This window comes from Euleptes europaea, chromosome 4, assembly GCF_029931775.1.
Source record: "Euleptes europaea isolate rEulEur1 chromosome 4, rEulEur1.hap1, whole genome shotgun sequence".
Classification (NCBI taxonomy): domain Eukaryota; kingdom Metazoa; phylum Chordata; class Lepidosauria; order Squamata; family Sphaerodactylidae; genus Euleptes; species Euleptes europaea.
In genome coordinates, this window is record NC_079315.1 from 39,711,416 (window position 1) to 39,729,040 (window position 17,625).

The window sequence follows — 17,625 nt, forward strand, 5'->3', positions numbered from 1 at the left end:
ATGATTCAAGAAAAACAGTAATTCCTAAATAATGTGTTGAAACCCACTAATGGATTACTGCAGCACTGCAAATGGATTAAATTCATTACACCAGGAGTTTTCAGGACAATGTGCCATACAGATTCTTGGAAACCAAGAGGAAGTGTGAATCAGTAACCATCTCTCTCATTACTTCCTTTCAGGGTCCGCCGTATCATTAGGCAGAATGAAGTAACCTGCCTCAGAGAAAAAATTAACAGGCAGAAAATTGTCAGTTATATAGGTTATTGTATTTTTGCCACTGTGTGTGAGTAAGTATATGAGTGTGTGATCTGAGGGATGAAGGGTGCCTGTCAGATTTTCTTCACCAAAAAATTTGGACTGTTCCTGCTTCCTGTAACATGCAAAACACCTCTGAGATGTCGCATTCTAACACTGTGTGCTGAGCATTCTAGGGAAAAAGCTTCAACAATCTGCATAAGATCTATATCCCTTAGACTTGCTATGTCTCGCCAGCCTTTTTTTATTTTTATTTTTCCAGCTGACTTATGGTGATCCTGTGGGGTTTTCAAGGCTAGAGCCATTCAGAGGTAGTTTAGCATTGCCAGCCTCTGTGTTGGGACCCTTGGTGATTTCCCATCCAAATCCCAACTAGGGCTGACCCTTCTTAGTTTCTGAGAACTGACAAGAGTAGGCTATCCTGGGCTATCCAGGGCAGCCTCTGGTCAGCCTAACTGATCTGAAATACGACTATGAGAATGTTGTTTGTGATGATGGTGCTTTACCTTTTTTAAAAAAAAATTCTTTCTCCCTCTCTTCTCAGATTTTAACAGACGTGCTTGTTATTCTTAATGCTGGAGTTCATTCATGACCTGATTATCCTGAAGGCACTCTGAAAGGCCGCCTTGTCCAGATTTCATTATGAAGGACATATCCTTAATAGAACACATCTAGTCTGGTGCACTTGATTATATGGTGAAGCTTCTCTGGAAAGACTGAGACAACACCTCCTTTGTAAGGGTTTTTCATTGTGGCTAACACTATGAAGGTTTTGGAAAACAGCTGGCTCCTTTTGCTCTTTGCACTTAATCTGAGAGGCATCTTCTCCTCCTTTGTCAATGTCAACCATGGGGTGAAAGTGATGAAGGGTCAGTCTGTTTTCCTGTCTCAAGAAGACCTGCAGTTTTCCATTCCCAGCAAGAACGATGCCTGCAAAATAGAAGTTGTGATGAATGAGCCAATAACCCAGAGAGTTGGGAAACTAACTCCACAGGTATGTAGAATGAAAATTTCATTACATGGTAATTGTGTCGATCTTTGCATGTGCATGAGACAGAGGAGTAAGGATTTATGGGTAGGAACAACCATTTGAAGAGGTAAAGTGGCAGTTACCAACAACAGTATTAGCTTCCTTTGTGAATGAAGCTTGATAGTTAATTAAATGTGAAAAACTGCTTGTGAATCCTGTCCTCCAAACTAAAACAATGAATAAACACTAAAAGCAAAGCTGACTGATCTCTCTTTGTTTACTTTGATTGAATGGCTGAAAGAAATTGCACTTTGCCCTCAAACTCTTTGATCATTTATGCTTCGTTATCAGCCTCATGATCCCCATGGGACTGCTTCGAGGCTTTTTTTGAGTTATTCATGATTTTTTCGACCTTCAGAAGTCACTTTGCAGTTGCCTCGCAGTTGTCCCATGGTTTCAGGAACCTATTTTATCACGAATTTAAATTTTGCCTCGATCCCAAAGCAAAGCTGATCGAGGCAATTCCTGTGAATAGTGTTAACTTAGGGTTTCTTTCCTCATGCCCATTCCCACTTGTCCCTCCCCCTTCAAACCCTCTCCCCCTTGAGGCCATTTTGGTGATTTTTGGTAGCATGTTTTAAGATCTTGGGAATGGAGTCAGGTATTCCCCCCCCCCACACACACACACACCTCATATGTGACCTTTCTGGTCCATTTCAACAACCAGAGTTCTTTAAAGTTTACTGGCGCTAGACCCCTACTTTGAGATGGTCAGAAACAAATTGGTGGGGAGTGGGTTCCTTCTCTGCTTTGGCTGTAAAATGATGCTCCATGCCCCCCCCCCATTCCCCTCTACCCACCCCTGCCTTATTTTTGTTAGCAATCACTCGCAAGCAGGAAAAAAAGGGTTTCATGCCTTAAATAGGATGCATGCGTGTGTGTGTGTGTGTGTGGGGGGGTGGGAATCTGCCCAGCTGTGTTCACTCCTGATCTCAGGGTACTTTTTTTAACTGAGCCAAGTAGCAGAGAATCATACGCAGGACACAAGCCTGTTAATTTTTTTTGTCTGCCATATTTATTTTAGCAACAAAATAATTAATCTTTAAATAGAAATGACGACAACAGCAGCCGAGGGAAAGACACAGCGTCCCCCCCCCCACCAATTCAGGCAATTAACCACCGATATAACAGGGAGGGAGGAGCACTGGGTTTTCCCCTTGGCTTCTCTTGTCTTAATTTCTATTTATAGATGCATCATTTTATGGCTAAAATAAATATGGCAGACAAAAAAAATAACAGGCTTGTATCCTGCGTGTGATTCTCTGCTTTGTTTGGTAAAATGAATCCCTGATATCGGGAGTGAACACAGCTGGGAAGATTTCCTCCTCACATATACACACAAGCATCCTCTTAAAGGCATGGAACTCTTTTTTCTATTTGTGAGTGATTACCAATGGAAAGATGCAATGGAAATGAACCTGCCAGTGTTTTTCTGTTCTTATAAACTTGAAACAATTTGGTGTGTGTGTGTGTGTGTGTGGGTTTCCAGATCTGCCTCTGCTTTGGCTGTAAAATGACCATGTGGTTAATTACAAATGCAAGAATCCTGCTGCAAAGCTGGCGGGTCTGGTGGCATATTTCAAAGAATACACTACAGCCAATAACAAAGCAGCATTGTCAGAGGGGAGGGATTCCAAAGCTCAGTATTTTGCTGGGGATGGATGATTGAATGCACGGTACTCCTGGAAGATCTTTGGGGCAACAAGCCTCCATGAATACAGTTTTGAGAATTCAGATCAGAAAAATGTGCGTCCGCTGAGCAGCAAACCCAGCACAAATTTCCCCTGCATAAATGGCCTTCAAATCTGTGGGAGGTTTTAAGTTAAGAGCTGCCATGAAGTATAGCAGCTGTTTGTTTATATACACTGAAGATAACCAATGTCTCCAGGGCAATGTACAGCAATACTTTACTGTATGTCAGAGTTCCTCTTAATTATTCCCTCTGTAATATTGGTGTTACTAAATGCAAACCTACTACATACCATGTTATTTGCTGAGCTCCCAAGAATTGCTAACAGATGGTAAACATACAAAAGAGGGTTTTGTTTCTTTCCACTCTAGCAACAATACAACATATTCCCCATATCGCCTTTCCTCTCCTGATTTGTCTAGTAAACTTTTCCATCTGTGTTTATTTGAGGGAAACCAATAAAAGAAAACAAAGCTTGATCAATATGGATACTAGAACTACACAGCTACCACTGAAAACAGCAGCCCTGTGTCATGCCCCTTTTTCGTTTCCTCTGTCTATAGTAAAGCAAAATGATATGAATATCATAGTGAAACAGGTTTCCCAGTAAACTTCTCCATGTGGGTTTTTTCATTGGTTCTGGCTCCATACAGCTTTGGTTTATCCCCTGATTTCCACATGCATTTTTGTACCTTTATTTTTCACTTTGGATTTTTCCCCTCCCCCCCCCATCAGATACCACTTTTACCCCAATGTTTTTCTGGAAGTTGATTTTGAGTTGGCTTTTTCCTAGTGTGTAATGTTTCTATTAGTTTTCTTTGTCCTGCTGACCCCCACCAACTTCCAGCCTACTTTTTAATGATTGGACCATCATCATTGTTAAACCACTCCCTAGCTCCCCCAAGACAGTGATTTCAATTTTAAAAATGGCCCTAAAATATCAATATAATGCTGTAGCATTGTAATGATAGTTTGAGTTTCTCTGAATTTCCAGCTTTCATTTTTTAAAAGTAAGTCTCTGTCCTTTTCCTTCATGGAGATATAATGGAAAAGGGAGATCTCCACAAGGGAAAGGGCTAGAGACTTTTTGTTAAATTAAAGCTGGGAATTCAGAGAACCTACTTAAACTAACATTTAGGTCTGTTTAAAAACAAAACAAAAAACGGGATCCTCTGATGCCACCAATAATGACAGCACCCTCCCTTAGAAATCCTCATTATTTAAGTCATTACTTAAGCCATGTGTGGAAGAAAATAAACTGACTCCACAATCGTAAAAATGCACAGGAAGGGCAGACGTGTGGAAGAACTATGTTCAAGTCAATTCCAATGTTTGTGGATCAACTCCCAATAAAAGCAGGAGTAACTAATGCATGTGGAACCCTGTATTTTCCTCTCTGAATATCAGGCATGCCACAGCCTGATACCAATAAGCTTTAAGCTCCCCCTCCCAACACCATTTTCCCTATCTAAAATGTTAGTATTTTCCTTGTTGGAGAAAATCATACAGATACCCACATTGTAGGGGGATTTCTAGAGTATAATGTGCCCCGGGGCTCCATACATTCCCCCAACAAAACAACCATGTTGTTTTAGTATCTATGAAAGGCTGCTAAATTAGATCATCCAGAGCTTTCGGTTGGGTGTCATCAACAAACTGATAACTCTCACCTCTATATTTCTTTGACTGAGCACCCAAATGCTGCTGTTTCTGTTCTCAACTGGTGCCTCAGTGCAGTGGTCAAATGGATGGGAGAGAACAGGCTGAAACTGAATCCAGGCAAGACAGAGGTGATGCTGGCCAGCAGAGCTGACGTTTTGGGTAAAGTTGATTCCCATTTTAGATGGGGTGAAATTGTCTGACCACGTAAAGCATGAGGGTGCTTTCAGACACCCCCCCCCCCCAAAAAAAATGAAGATCAGGCAACGGAACAAAAAGTGCCTGTTTCAAAACTATGTCTGGTTAGGAAATTATCATCCTTTGTAGACTCTGCTAATCTGGCCACACAAAACTACACTGCTGAAAGATGGGTTACTATATATGGGACTGACCTAGAAGACAATTTGGAAACTTGTGCAAACTGTGGCTGCCCATTTGCTTAGACTCTCTCTTTGTGACCTTGCTATACCTGTACTGGCACCCAGTTAGCTTTGGGTTTCAATTGAAACTGGTGGTCCTTTAAACCTCCGCATAATCTGGGACCCTTATATCTGAAGAACCACCTCTAGTGGTATAATGCACCATGTCAGCCCGAAGATTTTTGTCTGCGATTCCATCCTCAAGGCTTTTCTAACTGCCCTAGGTTAGCAAATGGCCTTTCAGTTGTTCCATCTCTGTAGAATGGCCTTCCAGGGGCCATTCCGTACTGACCTTGTGAAATGTATGCAAGTTTAGGCTGCTCCAAAACATTATCATGAATTTTTGCATAATTCTGTCTGTGTTTGCAGACTATGTATGATTTAGTTTAAAAACCTAGTTTGAGGCTTACCTGGTTAAAACCATCAGGTAGTAGAGGTTATGGAGGAATTCTGACTGAGACCTTGGAGAGTGGCTGCAGGTTAGAGTAGACAACACTAATCTTGATAGAGTAGACAACACTAATCTTGATGTCCTGACTCAGAATAAATCAGCTTCATGTATTTGTGTACGTTTATTTAATTTGTTTAAAACAGTTAGATCTAGAATCTGTTTTGAATTTTTTAATAAGAACTAGGGCTTTTCTGCACTCTGCAGATTTTCTTAGGAGTCATTCCACAAATATTGGAATTAGTTTGGACACTGTTCTTTCAAAAACACTGATCTTTGCCAAGGAGGGCAGGATATAAGACTGAATAAAATAAATAAATAAATAACCATCTTCCCTCCCTCTGCATTTTCACAGTTGTAGAGTGTGTATTTTCTTCTTCATCTGCCTTAAACAATCAGGATTTTCAAGGGAGGGTGTTGTTATCATCAGTGGCATCTTTTTATTTTTGTGCGTGCTTATATCAATATCATGGCTCTGTTTTTTTTTAAAGGCACTAAATATTGTTATATTGTAAGCATACAGTTGTAGTATAGCAATGATAGGTTTAGCAGGTTCTCTGAATTCCCAGCTTTCTTTCTTTCTTTCTTTCTTTCTTTCTTTCTTTCTTTCTTTCTTTCTTTCTTTCTTTCTTTCTTTCTTTCTTTCTTTCTTTCTTTCTTTCTTTCTTTCTTTCTTTCTTCTTTCTTTCTCTCTTAAGTAGGTAAGTAAGTAAGTCTCTGTATATGGTAGTGGGGTGAACTTCATCCCCAAATTGGAAAGGATTTGGATCAGGCAACAAGAGTTTTTAGTGAAACTCAATAAAACAATCCCTGAACAAAGATAATCAAAACCTGCCCTTGTGTTGCTAAAGGACCCCCCCCCTTTTCACCACTGCAAAGGCTGCATTAAGGAAAGGCTTGTCCTGTGATCTAGTTTGCTGTCATTAAAATGAGTAATGTGCTAGGAATGTGTGACAATTTAATTACAAACTGTAATTGAAAAGTAGTTGAAGTGGAAATCAAAGCAAAGCTAGACAGTAATTAGGAAAAGATTTAGCTCCCCTTTGTTTTACTTGCTAAATTTGTGGACAATTATGGCTGCCTCTTCTTATGAAAGGAAAACATATTAGGAAGCATAAAACAGATGTTTCTTTTTAACAAAGCAGATTGTGTCTGTTTTATAATGGCTTTCTGCTTATGGTGAGAGTCCTGCTGAAGAAAAAAATCATTATTTATCTCCCTCGTTATCAATTAAAAGGAACTAATGATGGAAAAATACAGTTTCTGGATATTATCAGCACTATTTTCTGATGGATAGCATTGTCTCTTCCTGCCATGGGAGAAGATGATTTTTCAACGCTAAGAGCAATTTCAAATGTGACTTAAATTGCCTTTGAGCCTCTTAATATCTGAAGTAATTTTCACACATGAGGCTTAATTTGGCTTTTTAAAAACTGAATCCTAAGAGATGGAGGTTCAGTTTAGGGTTGCCAGTTCTTGCTTGGGAAATTCCTGGAGATTTGGGAGCAGCACCGAGGAGGGACTTCTGCCTCCAAAGTTGCCATTTTCTCCAGGGAACTGATCTCTGTCATCTGGAGATTAGTTGTAATTATGGGAGAACTCCAACCACACCTGGAGGTTGGCAGCCCTAGTTCAGTTTCTTTCAGATTCTCGCCCACATTAGCAACATTTCTGTACAAGACTAAAAATATGAGGCTAGGCTCAAATAGACTTCCTAATTTCATGCGTAAAAATACTATGATGGTTGTTAATCCAGACAACAATGTGCCTACCATTAGGCAGAAGGAGTGTACCCACTTGAGGTGACAGACTTGGGAAACCATGCAATGGTAGCAAACGAACAGTGATTTACGTATTACTGCTCTGTGAACAGAAACACATAGTGTAAGATGGACATCCATAATGCAAATGCAAATTTTGTCCAAGTTTGTTCTTACATTCACATTAAAAACAAATTGAAACAAGAATCATTTTAAGCCTAATGTCTGACAATTATTAGGATTTTCAGCAGCAGATTCAGGAGCAATGTTGGGCTTTATCTTTTTTATCCCTCCAAAAAGCTTATACATAGTTCTTCTCTATTTTATCTTCACAGTAGCTCTATGAGGTATTTTAGGCTTGCTGACCCAAGATCAACCAGTTAGCTTCATGGCTGAGTGGTGGTAGGAACCTGGATCTCCCTAGACTTTAAGCACTATTACTGCACATTGGCTAGCTGGTTATTAGCAGATCTATAATATGATGCTATTGGACGTTCCTAAAGTTTGAGTAAGCACTTGCCTGCTGCTATGTTAGCATAATCTGACCATGGAATAGAAATTACTGACTGAGAAATCCTCTGTGATGGAACAGCAGCACGGGTCCAGAATCCCGCAAGGATCATGCTAATCATGTTTTTATTAGAACTTTACAAAGGAAACATTAAAATAGTTTTTAAATATTATTTCCCTCTTTGTGAACAATTATTCCTGTATCACTAGTTCTTTGTGCTTGGGAATGAATATCACTCCTGCTTTATGACACATCTCTCAAGGCAAACCAAAAATCACCTGAAAATGTAACATCCTCTAGGACATACCTGTGTTCTTTATAATTAAGCTTAACCTGTGTTCTTTATAATTAAGCTTATCTTTAACAGGTATTTGATTGCCATTTTCTTCCCAATGAAGTCAAGTACACTCATAATGGCTGCCCAATTCTCGATGAAGACTGGGTCATGCTGAGGTTATACAGGTAAGCCATACTTGGGTTTTGCTTTTGTAAAGGAGTATTCCTTAGGAACAGCAAACTCATTTCCAACATTTGCTAACAGAAAACAGAAATTAGAATGTTTTCTACCTGTATGCTCATATACATCCTAGTACTTTCTTCTTCTGCCACAATGATGAAAAATAAATCCAGGGTGCCCATTTGCTGTTATACAAGATGTATGTTACCATGCACATAATGTTTCATTCTTCTCCTTGGTCCACCAACAATTTTTTTTCTGCCAGTGATCTTTACTGTAATTGATGGCAACTATCATTCCAAGAATGGATCTCTCAAGAGCCCTTTTCAGATGTTACATCCATGTGTACCAGGAGTTTTCTAAACATGTACAGAGCCTCTCAATATGTATAGTGGCAGTGCACGTTTTTAAAAAATACATGTACAGCTTTGGTATTGACAAGTTGACTAGTGGATTTTCCAGGATTCTGGTTTGTACACCCCAAAGCTGTACATGCATACAGTATATGTGTGTTCAGACTACATGGCAGCCACACATCTTGGGAATATCATGGACAGTATACTCAGATATCTGCAGTTACCAGGCTCCCAGAATGCATAAATGTAGCATCTGAACAGGGCTAAGCACTAGGTTCATGAATCTAGGCCCATGGTTTGCGGAACAGAATCACAATTCATGGCACTATCCAGTAATAGAAACTGGTGGTTTCCTGACAAGCAACTAACTAAAAAAAACCTCTTTTAAAAACCAGCCCATTGGCAGGACCAGCTAGTGTGTTCTTTGTATACTGCATTAAGTACATGTAAAGATTTTAAAAGAAATAAAAATAAAAACACTACAAAGCTTCCTAGCTTTTATGACATTGTTCATACTTCCCCCCCCAAACAAATATTACATAAAGACATACAAACATATAAACATACACATCAGATTATTCCATTATAATGGAACTTATTCTGTAACTTCTGTTATATCTTCAATGGCGTATTTCTTACTTACATTTTTACGTTCTATTATTTTTATCAGTTAACACCTATGTACGCAAGATATACTTTCAATTTTTCATAAAAATCAGATGTTGATCTATTATTTACTAAAGACATTAACTTAGCCATAGTTACATATTCTGCTTCTTTATTTGTCCATTCAGTTACATCTGGGTAATCTTCTGCTTTCCATTTTCTTGCATACTCCACTCTTGCCGCTGTCAACTTATATTTAAATAATTCATTATATATTTTTGGCATATTGTCTGGCAAAATATTTAACAACACACTTTTTAAATCTAGGACAATTCTGATTTTCAATATTCTTTGCATTTCATCATGTATCATTTTTTTGCTTTTTTGCGAGACATATGATAGAATGTTGCATCTATGCTTTGACATTTCCAACACTTTCCATCAAATCCCTTACTGGCCTTTGTAGTATCTTTAGGCGTTATGTATACCATCCAAAATACATTTTATACCAGTTTTCTCTAAGCATTTGACATTTTGTAAACGTAATTTATTTTAAGCGTATGTTTTCCCACTGAGTCATATCTATATCTACTCCAAAATCATCCATTTTGTCATACAGTCTTTTACTTGTTCTGTTTCAGTTTCATACTGTAGCAACACTTTATAGCTTTTCCCTAACAGGCGACCTGAATCTCCCATTATTAAACATTCAAAATGTGTCTTTTCTCTCAAAAGTCCACCTTCTTTTTTTAATTGTTCTTTCAATATTGAGACCATTTGGTAATATAACAGCCACTTTGTTCTAGAAATATTGCAGCTTGGGAAATCCATTATGGTGTATTCATTGTCATTTCATCACCAAACAAGGCCTTTTCAGATATTTTATATTTATTCCTATGATCAGATCAACTGAAAAAAAAAACATTTTCATAAAATTTTGTAGACTGTGACATGCATGTGGATGTGTTGCCATTGCTTCCTAAAGTACATTTTTATTTTTCCTTTGCAGATTTACAGAAATGGAAACGTTCACAGAGACATTCACCCTTCATATTCAGTTACTTGAACCAGACTGTAATATTATCAAAATGACCCCCAATGCCCTGGAGGTCCCTGAGTTTCGTGGCCTGTCTAATGTCATTAACAAGAACATAATTACTTTAAACTATAACAGAAAGATAAATGTGGAGTGCACTATAAGCCTGATCTCTTTAGAGACCTTTCTACCAGCCCATGGTCAGTTGGTTACTGAAGAAGCTAAAGAAGAAGGGCCTCATGGGGACCATCCTCAAAACTTCTTCCCCACATCCAGTATGGCACATTTTGTTTCTGATTATTTATTGCTATTTCCATCTAGGGTAGAGGGTATTTGGACTCATTACTGTTTGAGATTCAGGTGGTACCAGCTGTTCCTGGAATATACTGGGACATGTCCCAGGAAAATTAGCTGGTGTACTACATACACTTTAGACACTGCCTGTGACCTGATCTTCTCCCAGACTTACCTAGGCCAAAGCAGGTTTCCATGACCCAGTCCTCAACCTTTGGGCTGGCATCACCAGGCCAGGCAATTCATAGCTCCTATACTTCACTGAGTATCACATTTAAGAGGTGCTGGCAGGAGCTATAGCTGAGCCAGACTGACCGGGCAAATGGGGAACAGATGTGTAATGTCAGGGAAGACAGTTGAGCATGCACACCATTATTTGCCTTCCCCATATAAGAGGCCAAATGGCAAGGCAGCGAGGAGCCGCCAGGTCTTCTCCAGGCTGTGGAAAAGAGACTCGGAAAGTGAGAAGTAGGGAGACCAATGTTCAATTAACCATTCCCCTCTCTCCATCTGAGGCCTTTGCCAACCCTGGGGTCTTGGCTGAAACCGTGAAGGTGGACAGGGAGGACAAAGCAATTGCTGACCCCCTGTATCCCACAGATGCCTGGCTTTTTATTTTTAACAAGAATAATAATTATAGTCATCATTGTAATATAATGGATAGTACTAATGTTCAACATCACATAGTATTTGAAGTATCATGGTCTGTAGCAGCTTTCATAGTTCTATTTCAAAATTCTGTAGATAAAAGCAGTAATGGAGGCCAGCATCCCAGTAACTCTTTATATATGTTGGGTGTGCCAAGGTATATCCACTTTAGCTATGGTTGCCAGGCAATGGGGTAAGTGGGGACTTCTACTGGAGAGAGGGTGATCAGCGGCCCCGGTACAATGACAATATGACAGGTCATGTCAGAAGTGATGTCATCACACTGGGGGGCACTCTATCAGTTGCCTAACACTCTATGATATCACTTCCAAGTCCCACCTGAAACAATAGCCTCACTCCAGGGATGCCAATTGCATCCCACACATTTTGCCCAGGCATTTCCTGCCACCACCCAGCTGAGCAGCAGTAGGCAGCAGGAGCTGGGGCAGAAGATGTCCCATCCCCCAGGAGAAAACTGGTAACCCTAGTTTCAGCAGACTGTGAAGTATACAAAAAGGAATGATTACAGTTGTTCGCATTGGTTCTACAGAATAGTTTTAGGTCATGTTTGTTGTCTCATTCAGTAGAGATCTCTAGAGGAGTGAAGAGACTTTGGAGGTTGATTCAAAGTCTTTGACAGAAAAAAAGGAAAGGGTGGAATTCACCTGCAACCCATTCAAACTAAAAAAAAAAGAGGCCAAAAAAGGTTACAGAAAAATTGATATAAATAAATCTCCTTTTAAAAAAATATTATACATTTTAACAAACAAACAAGAGCATCACAAGAGTAATGTATAACAAGAGTAACGAGAGTAATGTATAAAACATTCCTTGTGTCAGAATAAAAGAGAAGACCAAACTTGTTTCATCAACGACTTTATATATATATATATAGGACCTTCTAGTCTCAATAAGTCCTGCACGCAGTATCCATAAACTACACGTGTTTACACCTTTTATTCTGACACAAGGGGTGTTTTAGACACTATATTTACTTTGTGATACTGTTGTTTGTTAAAATATATTTCCTACTGACTTTTACACAGGAGGTTTACTTATTTCCTCAAACCCCCCTTTTGGATTAAAAGAAAAATTAGACTCTCCGCATGACAGCCTGGACTGCAACCACAGTCTGGAAATGCATCCTTTCCCTCCTCAGTCAGGGCAGTGTTCCCACCTCAGAATCTATTTCTGGCAAATTAAGGAGTTGTGTGAGACCTCCTGAGCAGACGGTTCTTGCTTGAATTTATTATTATCGGAAGGGTCACTGTTGAATGTTGAGAGGTAGGTCAGAGTAAAGGAAAAGCAGCAAATTACTTTTGCTTGTGTTTCAATTGAGAGTTGCTTTTAACTAACCGTAACTGTGTGCACCTTTTCTGAAAGTTTCTGTTGCATAATTCACTGTAAGTTCCATTGAACTGTTAGAACCCAGGTGTCAGAGCGGGAGCTGCATTTCAGGTCTGAAGATCATTCAGAACATCAGAGTGACCTGTGAGGATTTTCTCTTAATGGGCCTTAGATATCAGCACCTGGACCCTCCTTCGCCCAACATTGATTACATTCCTGTCAGGCTGGACCTCACCGACATCCGAAGCAAGACTGTGTACAAGGTATAGGTCTTACATGATTGAACATACATGGTTCTGAATAGCCTAGTAGTAGGCAGCATAAAACCCGAGCCACATATCATCTCCTGTGCCCACCCCTCAAACAGTCCCTGATGTCTCTCCTCAGGTTATATGAAATGGTGTCCACAAAGGTTCAGACCATTGACTCCCATGGCATGTGTTCTCCCCAGTTTCCACAGTTATATTTTAGTGGGGACTCTAGCTTCGATGGAAAGGCAGATTACACATTTTTTAAAATAAATCAATCACAGCATCTACTGTGTGTGAGACAGAAGTATAGAAAGATACTGACTACTGATATTTCTTATAGCATAGGTACTATTGGAAGTTATTATGACAGCCAAGCTATGTAGGAACTCCACAAGGGTGGGGAGATTAGTGTACACTATTTCAGGGTTCTAGGTCATTTTGGATACAAAATTTCTGACTCTGGTTTTATTCTGGTTCTGTTCTAAAACACATTCTCCTCATGATTCTATGTTACTTCTGGGTACACTATTACTACAATTTTAGAGATGGGGCAACAGAAGGCCAGCATGGAAACTAAGAGATCAAATATCACTATTTAATAGCTAAATGTCCACCTTAGCTAGTATGTTGGGTGAATCGATTGTTCTCTGTATTTAGGGTTGAAGTCATTCCTGTAGATGTTAAACAAGAGGGCAACAAAGATGGTGAGGGGTCTGGAGACCAAGTCCTATGAGGAAAGGTTGAAGGAGCTGGGTATGTTTGGCCTGAAGAGGAGAAGACTGAGAGGGGATGTGATAGCCATCTTCAAGTACTTGAAGGGCTGTCATATAGAGGATGGTGCCAAGTTGTTTTCTGTTGCCCCAGAAGATCGGATCAGAACCAACGGTTGAGATTAAATCAAAAGAGTTTCCGTCTAGACATTAGGAAGAATTTTCTAACAGTTAGAGCGCTTCCTCAGTGGAACAGACTTCCTCAGGAGGTGGTACGTGCTCCTTCCCTGGAGGTTTTTAAGCAGTGGCTAGATGGTAATCTGTCAGCAATGCTGATTCTATGACCTTAGGCAGTTCATGAGAGGGAGGGCACCTTGGCCATCTTCTGGGCATGGAGTAGGGGTCACTGGGGGTGTGGGGGGGAGGTATTTCCTGCATTCCTGCATTGTGAATTTCCTGCATTGTGCAGGAGGTTGGACTAGATGACCCTGGTGGTCCCTTCCAACTCTGTGATTCTATGATTCTATGATTTTAACTGAATTGATGGTTTTAATTAATACTGTTTGAACTGAATATTTTATCATTTTATGGTATGTATTGATGTGTCCCGCCCTGACCCTGACCATGGCTGGGATAGGGAGGGATATAAAGCATCATCATCATAATAGTAATAATAGTAGCAGCAGCCAGTACTAAGGCATCCCACCAAAGATTTGGTCAACATCCTATCTGTGCTCTTTGTTGAGAAAAAAGAAATCTGGCAGGTCAGAATATATGGCTGGGCAATATGTTCTTCCTGGTAATTCATGAGTGGTTAAGGAGTGATCTGTTGTCCCACTGGCAGGGTTGCCAACTCCAGGTTGTGAAATTGCTGAAAATTATGGGGTGGATCCTGGGGAGGGCAGGGTTTGGGGAGGGGAGGGACCTCAGCTAGGAATAATTCCATAGAGTGTGCCCTCCAAAGCAGCCATTTCCTCCAGGGGAACAGATCTCTGCAGTCTGGGGGGCAGTTGTAATTCCTGGAAAACTCAAGGTCATATCTGGAGATTAGTAACCCTAAATCCAAGTCATACAACTTTCTTGAAAAATATTTATGTGACTAGTTGGAAGGCAATGTTTTCCTGCTGTATTTTCTACAAAGGAATTATTTGAAAAGACTAGTCATGAAGAAAGCTTGTATCAAAATCAGCCTTGTAATCAATAGAATGTGATCTTTCCTGGGAGAAAACTCTCTAGACACTCAGTAAGATTTACTTCAGAGTAAAGCAGGCATAGGATTTCTGCTATCAGAAAGGGATTCAGCTATAGTTAAGGATCCACTTTTGTCACATGTTAATTTGTTGTTTCTTCTTCGGTAGACTGAACATTCTTGGCTTCCAGTTCAGATCAAAGGGGCAATTTCTAACCAGGCTCCCCAAGCTGCCTTCATGGCTCTGTTCACCCTGGAAGCAGACCAGTTCATTCTGAGCCCTTTGTCTACGGCCATATTGGATGCTGAAGACAGTGAAACACCCAAATCTCTTCTGGTGTTCAATATTACCAAGCCACCCCAAGAGGGTTTCATCACTCATCTGCAAGACCACACAAAGCCTATCTCATCCTTCATGTGGAACAGCCTCAATGATATGCTTATAGCATATCAGCCTTCAAATAGCAGCCATACAGAGAGGAAAAATTATGAGGTAATTGAAATAAGGTTGATGATGTTGCCTTATCTCTTCCTATGCATTTGAAAGCTTCATAAGCCCTGTGCGGGCATATTATGTATGATGAACATATGGAAGGATCAGACCTTTTTGAACTCATGAAGCTGCCCTATAGTCAGTCAGAGCACTGGTCTATCAAATTCAGTATAGACTACTCTGACTAGCAGCATCTCTCTGGGGTTGCAGGCACAGGTCTTTCACATCACCTTCTATCCCGTCCATTAAAAAAACACAACTGGAGATGCCATGGCCTCCTGCATGCCAAGCAGCTGCTCTACCACTGAGCCTCAGCTTCTCTCTGAGGAGCCACAGCCCCTTCTTTTCCCCTCCATGTATTCATCCAACCTTTTGAACAGAGTTAATACATGTGGACTCTCTGAATCCTGCTGCAGAGAATCATTTGTGCAAACAGCATATAATATGTGTTCAGAAGGTCAAGTGAATGGGTGGCAAATGAGACTGGCTGGTGAGATTTTGATTCTTCCTTAATACTCTCATTTCACATCAGCACAAGGCTATAATTTCACTGCCCCCCTCCCAGAACATATTTATTGGCTGGTTGAAGAAAATATTTGTCCTGGATGTTCGAAATACAATAGCATCCAGAAGCTACTTTTTCTGGGTAAAAGGAGCCCTGTGGCAGCTAGGACACTTCTGGTCAGCTTGTACCATCTTTGCTAGCAATATGTTTAAACACAGTCCTTTAGCCTGTTCAGTTTGGAAGCTGGGAGAAAATCAGAAGATGAGGGAACTTAGGCTTGTTGTAATAAAATCAGAGCCCTGACCTGGATGGCCCAGGCTAGCCTGATCTTGTCAGATCTCAGAAGCTAAGCAGGGTCAGCCCTGGTTAGTATTTGGATGGGAGACCACCAAGGAATACCAGGGTTGCTGTGCAGAGGAAGGCACTGGCAAATCACCTCTGTTAGTCTCTTGCCATGAAAACCCCAAAAGAGGTCGCCATAAGTCGGCTGCGACTTGATGGCACTTTACACACACACATAATAAAATCAGAAGAGAGTTACAAGAACACTGTTTTGTTGCTTCTTAGGGCCAAACTAGACTTGACTGCATCTTCAGGGCTGCCATAAGTCTGCTGTCCCCATTTTAAAGTGTGGCACTCTTGTCCCCCCACCCTCCCCAGCTGTTTTGGCACTTCAAAAGGAATGGGAGAAGGAAATAAGAGTGCCACAGTGTGGGCCCAATCAAGACTTCCCTCGTGCCATTTTAATAGCACTTTAAAATGGGAATGTCATCCTTATGGACACCATGAGGACACCATGAGGATGTCTAGTTTGGCCCTTAGAAGAAGGGATTTCTGTTCTCATTGTAAGAGATGAAACCCGGCTGATCACAAATTCAATGGGTAGGAAATGGAGGGCAAAGGTATTTATTATGGTCCAGAACCAGTAAATACAGCAAAAATACAAAAAATGGGAACATTATTAAAAATAATCATGGTACATATCAACCATGAATACAAATAAATGTAACGTAATTAACATATTATCATTCCTTAACGAATACTAAAAATAAAATCACCCCAAGGATTTAAAATCTGTACCACTCTTTAATATAAGAACACTTCTTAATGGTTTTGAGGTTATAGATCTGGGCACAAAACCTGGCAACCCTTCTTGTCGTTTGATGATTTTTATCCGATAGGAGATATTCTATTTTGATTTTATTAGATCTCCCTGGGAATCTTTCCAACTATGGCCCAATAGTTTCACTGCAGATTTTGTTGTATAAAGCACACTCCAGCAATATGGGCTCAGTTGATTCGATCTCTCTTTGTAAACAAGGACATAGTCTCTGTTCATAGGGTGTTTTCTTATATGTCCCCTCCAGTACAGCAGAGGGTAAGGTATGGCTTCTGGCTAGTGTAAATGCCCTTCTGGCTTTGTTAGGAAAACAGAGGTCTGTGAATTCAGGTTAAGTTGAAGACCCTCTGTTTAATTCAGTGGGACTGTGGCTTGTGTATTGCAGCAGCAACAAGGAAAACATACATTAAAATAGTTTTCTTGTTTTTCTTTCTTCATTCCCCCCCATATGTTGCAAGACTTTTTTTATACATCTCTACCACTTGCCAAGGTGTTACTTTTTATATTGGCCTAATTTCTTTCAGATTTTCACAAATTAAGGAAAGAAACTTTTCTGTCTTCAGCATATCTAGATAAGTATAGTTAGTGCTCCCTCTTGTGGTATTTTTCATAAACAGTATGTTGTAAACGGTATGTCTATTTTTGTACAACAGGTGGAATTTGAAGTTCTTGATTTCTACTTTGAAAAGAGTTCACCAATTACTGTTCATATCTCTGTTAGAACAACACATACAAATGCTCCTCGGGTTTCATGGAATACAGGTGAGAATTCATTTCATGATGGGTATCTGTTTAAAACAGGAGTCCCCAATCTTTTTGAGCCTGCAAGCACCTTTGG

General features: G+C 40.1%; 1 protein-coding gene across 1 annotated transcript in view; it reads left to right on the forward strand.

Annotated features, from left to right (window-relative positions):
- The first annotated feature begins 1,021 nt into the window (after positions 1-1,021).
- Positions 1,022-17,625, forward strand: part of FREM1 (FRAS1 related extracellular matrix 1) — a 90,238-nt gene continuing 73,634 nt past the window's right edge. The window contains exons 1-6 of the mRNA XM_056848834.1: positions 1,022-1,252; positions 8,143-8,237; positions 10,204-10,505; positions 12,598-12,782; positions 14,839-15,162; positions 17,441-17,549. Coding sequence (XP_056704812.1) covers positions 1,022-1,252; positions 8,143-8,237; positions 10,204-10,505; positions 12,598-12,782; positions 14,839-15,162; positions 17,441-17,549 — 1,246 coding nt within the window. The remainder of the gene's footprint in view (positions 1,253-8,142; positions 8,238-10,203; positions 10,506-12,597; positions 12,783-14,838; positions 15,163-17,440; positions 17,550-17,625) is intronic.